The sequence below is a fragment of the Vidua chalybeata genome, chromosome 26 (assembly GCF_026979565.1).
Source record: "Vidua chalybeata isolate OUT-0048 chromosome 26, bVidCha1 merged haplotype, whole genome shotgun sequence".
Taxonomy (NCBI): domain Eukaryota; kingdom Metazoa; phylum Chordata; class Aves; order Passeriformes; family Viduidae; genus Vidua; species Vidua chalybeata.
Genome location: NC_071555.1, coordinates 3665240 through 3677426, shown reverse-complemented (window position 1 = coordinate 3677426; position 12187 = coordinate 3665240). Strand labels below are relative to the sequence as shown.

Here is a 12187-nt window from a genome sequence, read left to right as displayed (position 1 = left end):
TGCAGCATTTCCCCTCCGCCAAGCTTAATCCTCTGTTGCTATCTGATTTCTCAGTCACTCTCTGCCACTGCCAAACGGGTTTATCCTGTGAAACTTGACTCCTTGGGAGACAGGACCCTGCAAGGGTCCCACTCCCACTTCCCAGTGCAGAACAAAGACCTCCACAGGTTCTACAGCCCCACTCCCCTGGAACATCCTGAGGACTGGAAGATCCTTCTTATCCATGGAGCCCAATGCCTCTGGAAAATGGAATCAGGTTTCCCAGCACCTTCACAGACAGGAGTGAACACACAATGCACAGAGAAGAGCTGAGTTGGGAACTGTGAGTAAGGACTACCAAATTGTCTGCCTTAGTAGCCCTCATCTTATCAAGGTAAGAAAATTTGGCTGATCCTCACACTGTGCAAATTCCTGCCTTGTGCTGGGGTCAAACCTGGCCAGGAAGGAGGGTTAATGGGGTGGGCCATGGCAAAATGTACTGCAACTGCATGAATGGAACAAACTTCAGCAGAGTTCTGTACTTGGCCCAGAGCAACACTATGCAGCAGGACAGATTAGGCCAGAGTAAATGTAATTTTCTATTATTTCCATTCAGTCAAACACCTGGCTGCAAGGGAGGGTATAACAGAGTCTGCGCTGAGTTGCAATTTAACTTTTAAGAGAATATAAAGATTTGTTGTGAGATTTAGCCTTACTAGCTTCCAAAATCTAGTCCTACTGGTAATAAGAAATCAGTCTGTAAAGGCTAACAAATGCCTCCTGGACAACCTGACACACATCATCAGGTCAGCTGCAATGCCAAGGCCTTCCATTATCAGAGGTGGAATGGGTTGTGGATTGTTGGATTAAGCCTTTTTCTGACCCAGACATGGGGAAACTCAGAGGTGTTTTAAACTTTTATTCCATTTTCAGTCTCATGTGAAGGGTGAGACAGTACAGATGTTATAATTCACACCATCACAATCAGAAGCCAACCATTTCCTAATTACAACACACTGTAAGTGTTCCTTGGCCTATCAGCTTTTGCCACCCCATGCTGTAAATGCCTTAAAGCCAATAATCTAAAATTACCTCTCGTGGGTCCTACTCCAGTGCATCTTTCCTAGTTCTGTTTCTCCAAAGTATCTAATCTTTTTTGCAAGGCCATCCTTTGAAACTTGTTTCTGGTTCCATTTCTCTCTCAGCAATGTCTGTTCTATTCCATGGCATTTCTGAGCCAGCATTTCTTATCTCAAGGTTTGCACACAGATGCACACTGTGTGAGCCTTCTGCCAGGCTTGGAGAATTCCCTACAAATGCATTTCCCACAGTGGATGTTGTAACTCACTCCTGTGGTATTTCCTCGCTCTTGTACAGGAAGAGCTGCAAGGACCCAGTAATGAGGATGTGTACAGGTGACAGTGAGTGCTTCTGCTTGAGAGGAAGGAGCAAAGGACTGACACAATCTGTCAGGCCAGGCAGTGAGCTGGGGTGTCCCTGACTTACACTGAGATCATGGGGGAGAACGAACCCAGAACAGAGAGTCACAACAGTGCACAAAGTTTCCATGGCTCCTTGTGGGAATCAGAAAAACAGAAACTTCCACAGACACTGAAGGATTTGATCTGCAGCCTTGCAAGAAGCTTGGATTGATGTAAAAATACAATACACTGACATTAAGCAGAAAAATCATAAACTTATGTTTCTACAGTTGTAGGTGAGAATATGCCTTCAGTAGGTGCCAAACTGCACTGGTGAGGTGGTGAAGGGTTACAGTGTAAGGGTGTGGCTGTATGGAATAAGCTGAGAGTTCACAAGTTATAACAGAAGCCAATGTGTGCACGTGAGCTCGAAGCCCATTGGACAAAAGTACCCGCAGTGCAGCAGAAGTGAGTAAAGGTGATGGGTTAGAAAAGCAAAATACACCCTGTGGCAACTGTCCATTGGGTTAGAAAGTTCTGCATTGCCTTGAAACAGAGCAACTTGTGACTGCTCTTGGGCTGTGGCCACATGCTTGCTCCTCTAAAATCTCACAGCCCCTGAGACTGATGTTTGTCTGAGCAATAAATCATCCTGAGCTTGAAAACAGCCCCATCCCTTCATTTCTAGCAGCTCCTAACCCAGGAGTAAAGCTGAACCTGGATGCCTTTCAGAGCTTAAAAGAGAATTGAAAAGGAAAAATGGAACTGGTCATTTCCTTATGTTCCTTAGTAGGCCACATCACCTAGAAAAAACGTCCAGGATCTTTTCAGCTCCACGTGCTTGTCCACATAGACTCTGCAAAGGAAAAAATGTGCATCCAGATTTCCAGTTTTGTCATTTTGTTAAACTGAATGGACTCGGGCAAGGCATAAGAAAAGTCATGGTCCATGCTCTCCATGGGAATAATTTATTTTCTGCTTGTTTGTCTTCCTATTAAAAGTCATTGCACCTTCAGAAACCCTTGTCTTTAAACAACTGGCACTAACAGAGTATTGGCACTGTAAGACAAAGGCTCATGAAGCCTTAGAATTTCTGGAAGGAGAATGAAGATGTAAACTGTTCCTCATAGCAAAATAAATCTTAAAATTGGTGCATTGAATTGGTGCTGTTTCATCCATAAGGTTGTACACTCTGCTTAGAGCCTTTACAGATCTAAAAAAAAATCCATTACAAACTTCTTTTTACTTGCAGGAATGTGAAATAGAGGTGGATTTGTAGTCAGGGAACCCAAGACAGGAATCATGGCCTGTTGCCTTCAGAAGTCAGGTTCACTCCCTGGCAGACTCTGTCATGCAAGTGTTTGAAGGAAATTCAGAGTGATGCATCCAAAAGAATTCCCGAGAATGAGTTTTCTCACTGAGGGAACAGGGGGCTGTGCATTTTAATTGGCACCTGGAGGAGGAGAAGGCACGTAGCTGAACCTGTCCAGGGCAGTGGAACACTGACAGAGCAGAGCAGCAGGTGAATGCAGGAGGACTGGCTGTGGGTGGGACAGGCCAAGTGCCAAGCTGATAAGGTGGAGCAGGCCAGGAAGTCAGAGATGAATCAGGTCGGGTCAGTCAGTGAAAAATGCCAATCACTTGTTTTTTAAAATCTTAAAAGTTTATTAGTAGTAAAATAGTTATAAAAGTAGTAATAAAATTAGAGTAATAAAAATTTGGACAATTGGGATTAGGGCACTACGAGACAATAAAAAGCAAAGAATTACAGATGTCCGGATGTTTTTGGGCACTAAGCTGCCAAATCATGCCTTGTGAACAAAGGAATAACGCTTAAAAGCAACAGCCTGCTGCATATTCATATATCTCATACATGATGCATAAAGTCCTTGCAAATTAAGAATTTTTCTGGTTTATGTCAACTTCTTCCCCTTAATCCTTAATATTTAAACCCCTTAAAGACAGAGAGAAGGTGGAAGGATGTTTGTCTTTTCCAATAAGGAGGCTGTAACTCTTTATGTGCCCTGTCGCTGTTATCTCTGTGCAAAGAGTTTCTTGATTATCTCATCTCTTGCTTGAGCTAGTTAAAAAAATATCTTACATTGCAGAGTTTCTATTTTAACACTATGTTATAACCTAAAACTATATTTAACACACTACTTAAGAGAATTAATACAGCATAACTTTCTAACATAACTCATATAATATTAATTTTAATATTTGTGAAAAGCCAAGCATAAAATGCACATTTTTCACAATGACACAGCCTCTAGCATGGTAAATCACTGGCTCAGCATGGAAGTTATGGCCTCTAAATAGAGATTCATGCTGTGGGTCAGGTTTGACAGGACCAGGGCACAGCAAATCCAGGCTTCTAAAAAAATTGTTATGGACATGGCTAAATAATGAGTGGAAATGGATGTACCAGAATAGGGTAGCAGTCTTTAGATTGGTGTAATGGGCAAATTATGGGGCCAGAGCAGGTTGTGATGCAGAAGTGAATATAACTAAGGAGACAGAGGTCAGCCTTACCACACTATTCTCCACTGCCAGTGAATTTTGCAGCTGTACAAAGGCATCTCCAGAAATGCCTCCAGCAGTGCTTGTGACACAGTTCTGCAACTCTGCTGAACCACCCCCACACAGCCTCCCCCACCTCCTCCTTGCACAGCAGCAGCTCCAGGAGCTGGCATTCCTGTCTCTCCAGGTGGTGCCTGCAGCACAAATCCAGCACACCCGGGCTGCTGCTCCCATCTGCTGCCCGCAGTGTTCACTGCAAGCCTCTCCCTGCCTGCGAGCCAGCAGCAACAGCAGCAGCTTGAAACGATCTTCAGGGGTACTCAGCACAAAGGAGAGCTTCAGCAGAAGTTACACTAAGGATGTACCAGATCCAGGATGTTTCCCTGCTGTCAGACAACAGGAAACTCTTGGTGACAGCAGGTGAGTGAATGAGCCTGAGGAGCAGGCTTGGCATGAAGTAATGTAGAAACACCTCCCTCGACCTGCTGGCTGTCAGATTAATCCCTTTTCTGACTCAGAGATGGGGCAGCTGAGAGGTGTTTTAAAAACTTTTATTCCATTTTCAGTCTCATGTGAAGGGTGAGACAATACAGATGTTATAATTCACACCATCACAATCAGAAGCCAACCATTTCCTAATTACAACACACTGTAAGTGTTCCTTGGCCTATCAGCTTTTGCCACCCCATGCTGTAAATGTCCTAAAGCCAATCATCTAAAATTACCCCTCGTGGGTCCTCCTCCAATGTATCTTTCATAGTTCCATTTCTCTAAAGTATCTAGTCTCATTTGCAAGGCCACAGCTGGCATTGTTTTTATCCAGACCAGGATGAAATTGGCCTTGTGGGCTGCAAGGATGCATTGCCAGGTCACGCTGAGCTTCCCCATCCCCAAAGCCCCACACCTTTCTCCTCAGGGTTAGTGTCAGTTCATTGTTCCTCAGACTCTTCTTGTGCTGGGGATGCCCTGACCCACGTGTGGGACCTTGCACGTGGCCTTGTTGGTCACGAGATTGGCACGGGCCCATCTCTGAAGCCTGCCCAGGTCCCTCTGATGCCTTGTGAAGGCTGCCCTAGAACAGAGACTGCAGGAGCTAAAGAATAAAGTAGGCATTTATTAGGAGGCCTCAATGGATCCACCTTGGGCACCACCAGAGCCCAGCCAGGGCTATACCCCAGGTGAACCCAAAATGGTCACAAAATGCCCCACAGATCACAGGGTCTCACATTTTTATAAGTTCTGCTCCATTTGCACATTGGAGTTCATTGTCCAATTCCAGCCCCAGCCCATGCAGTCCCATCCTGCTTGTTTTTCTCTCTCCAGCCCACGCTGTTTGTGCTCTTGGGCCTGAGATCTGGATCATTTGTCCTTGGTGCCCAGCTGGAGAAGGAATTGTTTTGTCTCCCTGCTCTGTGAACAGAACTCACCATCCCATAATACGAAGCCCAGACCCACCCACTAAAGCAGCACAGACCCTGAAAAATAGAAAAGCTCAAACCTGAGGCATCACCTCTGTATGAATTAAGGCTGAGCTCAGCCCAGCAGGGGCACAAGTGCCTGGCACTGGGGAGCCCAGAACTGAGCCCGGCGCTCCAGGCGTGCCCTCAGAGTGCTGAGCTGAGGGCAAGGATCACTCTCCTGACCTGGTCTCCAGCTGGACAATGAACTATTGGCCACGATGCTTTGGGTGTGTCCATCCAGCCAGTTCCTCACACTCAAGTGATCCGAGTGCTCCATCCATCTCCAGTTTAGAGACAAAGATGTCAGATGTTCTGCCCAAGCCCAGGATGCTGATCCCTGTTGCCCTCTCCTGGTTCACCATTTCTGTCACCCCCTCGCAGAGGGCTACTGTGAGAAATGCATTTGTAGGGAATTCTCCAAGCCTGGCAGAAGGCTCACACAGTGTGCATCTGTGTGCAAACCTTGAGATAAGAAATGCTGGCTCAGAAATGCCATGGAATAGAACAGACATTGCTGAGAGAGAAATGGAACCAGAAACGAGTTTCAAAGGATGGCCTTGCAAAAAAGATTAGATACTTTGGAGAAACAGAACTAGGAAAGATGCATTTTAGTAGGACCCATGAGGGGTAATTTTAGATAATTGGCTTTAAGGCATTTACAGCATGGGGTGGCAAAAGCTGAGCAATAGCTTTGGTTAAAGGGATTTACACCAGCCAGGAATAGTACCTATGATCTGTCTCTTGCTGGAAAGTGATTCTTGCTTCCCTTTGGTCCTTGTTCCTGGGATTTGTTAATCTCTGGGCAGACGTAAACCAGGCCTCTTAGGAGGCAGGTGCATGTTGGCCTCATGAACACAATGCAATGTCCTGACAGCCCCTGGAGCTGTTCTGAAGTTTGCAAAGACTCCTAACTCTCTCCAGCTCTGATGTTACAAGGGTGTAGCACCAAAGGAGAGCAGTATTCCTAGTCTCATCTAAATTTGTGTTGATGTGATCCTGCCATTCCCTCAGAAAAGGAAATATTTGTGTTTGGTAAAAAGCTAAGAGCAATTAGCTGGAGCTAACAAGGACTTCTGCAATTAGACTCACTCCTGAGATTCAGAACTTTCCTAGCTGGTGATTGGGTCTCTCCCCAATTCTCTACAGCCCAGTAACTCCCCTGGGGAGGGACCCAGCTGAACACAAAGGCCTAGTTAAAACTTGGTGAAACTCTAATGCCTTGGGACGTCTGCACTCAGAGTCTTGGAAAGAAACTTCATCGAGAAGAGGGAATAGGCAGCCAGGGATGTGAGCAAGGGCACAGGGGAAGAGCTGGAGAAACTGAAAACCAGAGGTAAACTCAAGATATTGATACTATCAATGACTGCAGGCAGACGTGCTGCAGTGAGCTCCTGATTTGTCCCAATTTAAGGCCAAAATAATCTGCTCATTAACACAAGAGTAATTGTCTTGTTTCAGAGCAGGTTTGCTGTGAGACCCGAGGCATCACACCCGTTATGTCCAGGGCTGGTGACAGGAGGTCAGCTCTGTGAGGACCTTGGCAAATGGGCTGTCAGCAAGGCAGATCTGCAAGGTCTCAGAACCACAGAAACTCCTGAGCTGGAAGGGACCTGTCAGGACCATCCAGTCCAGCTCCTGGCCCTGCACAGGACACCCCAAGAGTCACATCATCTGTCTGACAGCATTGTCCAGACACTTCTGGAGCTCAGATGGACTTTGTGCTGAGCCTACTCCCCTGGGGAGGCTCTTCCAATGCTCAGCTACCCTCTGGGTGAAAAAGATTTTGTTGATATCCAGCCTAAACCTCCCCTTAGTCAGCTCCAGCCATTTCCTCAAGTCCTGTCACTGTCATGAGAGTGAAGAGATGGCCACCTGCCCCTCACTGCCCCTCAGGCAGAGGGTGCAGACCACAGCCAGGTCTGACCTCAGGGTCCTCTCCTCCAGGCCTACAGAGCTCTACAATTTCAAGAAACTTCTCCATATGAGTAGCACACACAACACACATGATCACAATTGTCATTGTCTCGTGGAGGGCTTTGAAGATGATGAGAATCCCTCTTGTGAGGCCAGGCTGAGGTAGCTGGGCCTGGTCAGCCTCGAGAGGTCTGAGAGGGACCTTACCCCATGTAAAAGTATCTGCAGGGAGGTTGTCAGTGATGAGGAGAGATGGGGAAGACTGATTTGGTGATCAGAATCCAATTTATTGTGGGACACAAACACTTACATACTATTTTAGGGAGGCTAATATGTTTTACTACAGTGATTGGGTTAATATTCACATAAACAAACTTATATATTTTAAACATCTCTAGCTTGCAGAACTCTGATGTCATTTTCTTTTTCCAGTCAATCTGTCTGATTTGATCTTCTTGCAATCTTGATTTAATTCTCAAAGTTCTGTTTGCTCTTGCCAAGGCATCTGTCATCAAATCCCTTGTGCTAACCAAAGTCCATCATCTGTTTTCTGTCCCCCAGCATCCCAACAGGACGTGGTGTGGCAGGGCATTCCCCCCACAGGAGCTCCTCTCTTGTTTGTCACACGGGCAGATAACTCAAGCAGGACAAGCTCTCCTGTAGAGAGGTACTTTGGGCCCATGGTTATTGGTTATTTTGGGGTTAATACTGGTCTGGCATCTCCCAGCTGCCCAAAAACACTTTGCTGTTGGAGTGAGATCTGGAAGACCAGGTGGATTTCTGACAGACAGGCACATCACTTTACAAACTTTATAAAAGCCACAGCAAACCTTCACAAAGCAGAAATCTTCTGGACATCCCATGGAAATGTGTGGAGTGGCTCCCATGAGTAGGGGCACTGCTTTGTGGTTTCTCCCGTGGGGTTAAGTGAAGGGATCTGTACATTATCATCATCTCAGTGCTAAGTTCCATTTGATTCCCAATTAATTCCATTTCTTTTGCCATCTTTAGTACAGCTACCTCGATATAGTGCACTGTTTTATGTTATGTTGTAATCTACTAGTAATTCTTTAGGTTTATACTGTGTAGTAAGTAAATCTGGTTAAGATCTTTCATCTGCTATCTCCCGTCTGTTTAATAAATGATTAATTTTTATGAACAGACCTGATTTGCCATCATTAAAAGCTGCAAGCCAGAGTGATTCCTTGAATTTAAACTGTTCCCAAAATGTGAGGCTGAGGCAGGGCTCGTTGAAGCTCCCACTCACCCTGTGGCAGGGGGTCAGTGTCACTGGTCACTTTTTTTTAAAAAGGTATAAAGAAAATTTTATTTTAAAAAATAAATAGCAAAACATATATCAAATCATAAAATTAAATAAAATAATAATAAAAATCCTATTATAATTATAATAAAAATTCAAACATAAACATCAATATTTTTATTTCTATTTAATTCAATAACTTTTATTATTCTAAATAAAAATTATATATAGACTATAATTTTAATAATATTTTAACATATATATTTCACAAAACCAAAAAAGAAAATAGAATAATTTTACCTAAAAAACATCTACAAACATAATATAAAAACTTTTACATAACTAACAATCTATAAAACCACTAAAAAATTATACAGAGGTCTATAAAAAACACATATTAAAAACAAAAAATCCCAAAAAAAACCTCTCTTTTCTTTCCAACCTAAAACAAACAACAAAACCAACCTAACCACTGCCTCAACCAAACAAAACCAAACAACTCCTACCACAATCCCAAACTTTTTTTTTTGCTCTGCTCAGCCAAAAGGTGAAAGGCACTGGGCAGAAACTGCTGCACAGGAAATTCCACCTGAATATCAGGAATATTTCCGAGCATGTTTGAGATGTTAACACAAGTCTGCCTTAGGCTGAGTCAAGCCTGGCAAAGGAGATCCCGAGCTTTGTGCATGTGTGGTTTATCTTTATGCTGTGGCAGTTTGGGCACATAAATATCAATAATTTGGAGTGTGATTTGACCCCAGACCGTGTTTGCAGGGTCTGAATTCCCACCACAGTCAAATCCAATCAAAAGTTAATGGAGTCTGGTGACCAAATCTGCTGAAAAATGTAGCTGGCATCTCCATGCCACAGTGACAACTTCAAATGTGGACATTTGGTTAATCTAATGCCTAAAATATTATTTCATATTATTAAATATTATTTATTTAATGATAAATTAAATTTTTAGCATAACTGTACATGTCCAGAAGTGCTGTACCTGCCTTACAAATGCCATCCCAAAATAATGAGTGCCTCTTACAGCAGTTGTGGCTCCCAGGTGTATGTCAGAAATGTCATTCCTAATTATTAGGAATCCATGCTAAAGACTTGATAGATGTCAAAACCATCATTCACAGAGTACATGTGGTAAGTCCAAGGTGAAATAAATTGTTCCTGAACAACAGAATTTCTACATTTTTCTTACATCTGTCCAACCTTTAACAGTTACCACTGAAGCACTGCTCCTTATCTTTGGTACAGGGAAAGTAAAGATATAATTAAAACATCAATCCTGCCCTCCATTAGAAGAAAAAAATAAACATTGCGTCAGTATAAATCCTCCAAGTCATATGGTACATTATTTTCTAATTACATCAACAGTGATGGAAAATATGTCTCAAATATGCTTTTATATTTTAAATCAGTGATGAGATTTGAAAACATGATGAATTAAATCTCCTATTGGTGGCTCATTTTCTTTTTTAATTAATGCTGAAAAATATTCTATATTTTTCTGGTTTAATTTTTTTTGGTAGAAAATAAGATGTGATTAAAAACAAACATGTCAAGCTTCTGCAGAGAGTTATATCTTATAATTTTTCTGTGGAATTACAAACTCTCATAATAAAAATTCATAAGACATCAAATTAAGAACACTGTACTTTTATGATATTTCTATTTACAATTATTTCCAACAATGATTTAAGGAATAATTAATGTCCTTAACTTTCCAACATCATTTAAGTTTTGAGGATTTAATATAAAGAATTTTATTAACAGTCACAGAGCTTTACAGTGGTTAGGTTATTCAAATGCATAGACTTGGTCTAACATGTTTAAAACAATTACTCTAAAATTAAAGACATGTCTTGAGGCACTGGAGCAGGAATGCAATTTTGCACTTTTTTTTTTTTTTTCCTATAACATCCTAAAATGAATAATCAGTACTCATTAATTTCCTGGGCTCCACATTATAGCGTGAATTATGTGCTCTTCTTTCCCCAAAGAAATTTACTAAACATTTTCAGAAAATAAATGCAAACGGATGAAAATTTATTCTTCTCAGTTCTTTCAGTAAAATCAGACTCCTGAATATTCCTCTTCTGTTCAAAAAGTCAGAAGTATGTAAAACACTATTTTAAAGTTTCTGAAAAATAGCAAGGAAAAGAAAATGAAAAAAAAAAAAGTTTATTTATTTAAGAATTTCTTAAGTATGTGGAAGAAGTTTCTTTCCAAAATGTTAACATAGCTTCTAACACTCCCTCTTACTGCTGAAAATCTCCACTCTTCTCCCTCTTTCCTACCCAAAAGCTGAAGTGTATCTGGAAATTAATTCTACTGAACAAGAATTTAGAGTGAAAAATACCAATACAAACACCTGAAACACCCCAAATATTCCATTTCATTTCCACACTAAATTAGTTTTTCTCCATCTTTTCTTCAGGGCTTCTTTCACCTCTTTATTCCTCAAACTGTAAATGATGGGATTCAATAAAGGAGTGACCAGAGAATAAGAAAGTGAGAGGAATTTATCCACAGATGCACAGTAGGTGTATTTTGGCCGCAGATACACGGAGCCTGCAGTGCCATAAAACAGAGCCACGACCAAGAGGTGTGAGGAGCAAGTGGAAAACGCTCTCTGCTGGCTCTCAGCCGATGCCATGTGAAGAATTGTGGAAATGATACGAATGTAGGAGTAAAGGATCAGGAGGAAAGGGCTCAGAATAGCAAAGACAGCCACCACAATGACCTGCAGCTCTCTTGGGAAGGTGTTGCCACAGAGCAGGTCCAGCAGGGGCTGAATCTCACAGAAGAAGTGGTCGATGGCAGAGCCACACAAGGGTGAGCTGAATGTTATGAGGGTGTGAATTAAACCCACAGCAGCCCCACAAATGTAACTCCCAGCAACCAGGCTTCTGCAGACCCTGCTGCTCACGATAATTGTGTAGTGCAAGGGGTAGCAAATTGCAAAATAACGATCAAGGGACATGGCAGCCAAGAGAAAACATTCAGCAACTCCAAAGAGAAGGAAGAAAAACATTTGCATTGCACATCTTGTCTTGGAAATACTTACTGTTCCCACCATCAGGGTCTCGAGAATGGTTGGGATAACGACTGATAAATAGCAGACGTCCAAACAGGAGAGCTGGGTGAGGAAGAAATACATCGGGGTGTGAAGGGTGCTATCACTGTTTATTGTGAAAGCTATCACAATGTTAGCCATCAAGGTGAGAATATAAAGAGATAATAAAACTACAAAGAGCAAAGAGTGCAAATGAGAGATTTCAGAAAAACCCAGGAGTCTGAATTCACTAAATCCACTGAAGTTCCCAAAGATCATCCTTCTTGGGTGCCTTGTAGAACTCTCCTTGTTTCAGATGAAGCTTCAAACAGCCAGGCAAATCTGCAAACAAAATACAACTGCCTGCTTGAACAGACAAAAGGATTACTAGAATTTAGAAACTATACAGATTTTGAAAAGATCTTCTGAACAGATCTGAAAGTTTCTAAAGAAAATAAGGCAGTCTTATGCATTTATTTTTGTCTCTATTTTTGACAGATTCTTCTTTCATAGCATTGCCTTCAAAATTTGCATATTCACTACTGTCTTCAAATGCTCAGCTACCATTTTT

General features: G+C 42.3%; 1 protein-coding gene across 1 annotated transcript; it reads right to left on the bottom strand.

Moving 5' to 3' along the window:
- Window positions 1-10956: 10956 nt before the first annotated feature.
- LOC128800283 (olfactory receptor 10C1-like) lies at window positions 10957-11895 on the bottom strand. Its single transcript, XM_053965400.1, has one exon. The coding sequence runs from the start codon at window positions 11893-11895 to the stop codon at window positions 10957-10959; it is 939 nt and encodes a 312-aa protein (XP_053821375.1).
- Between the last annotated feature and the right edge of the window lie 292 nt (window positions 11896-12187).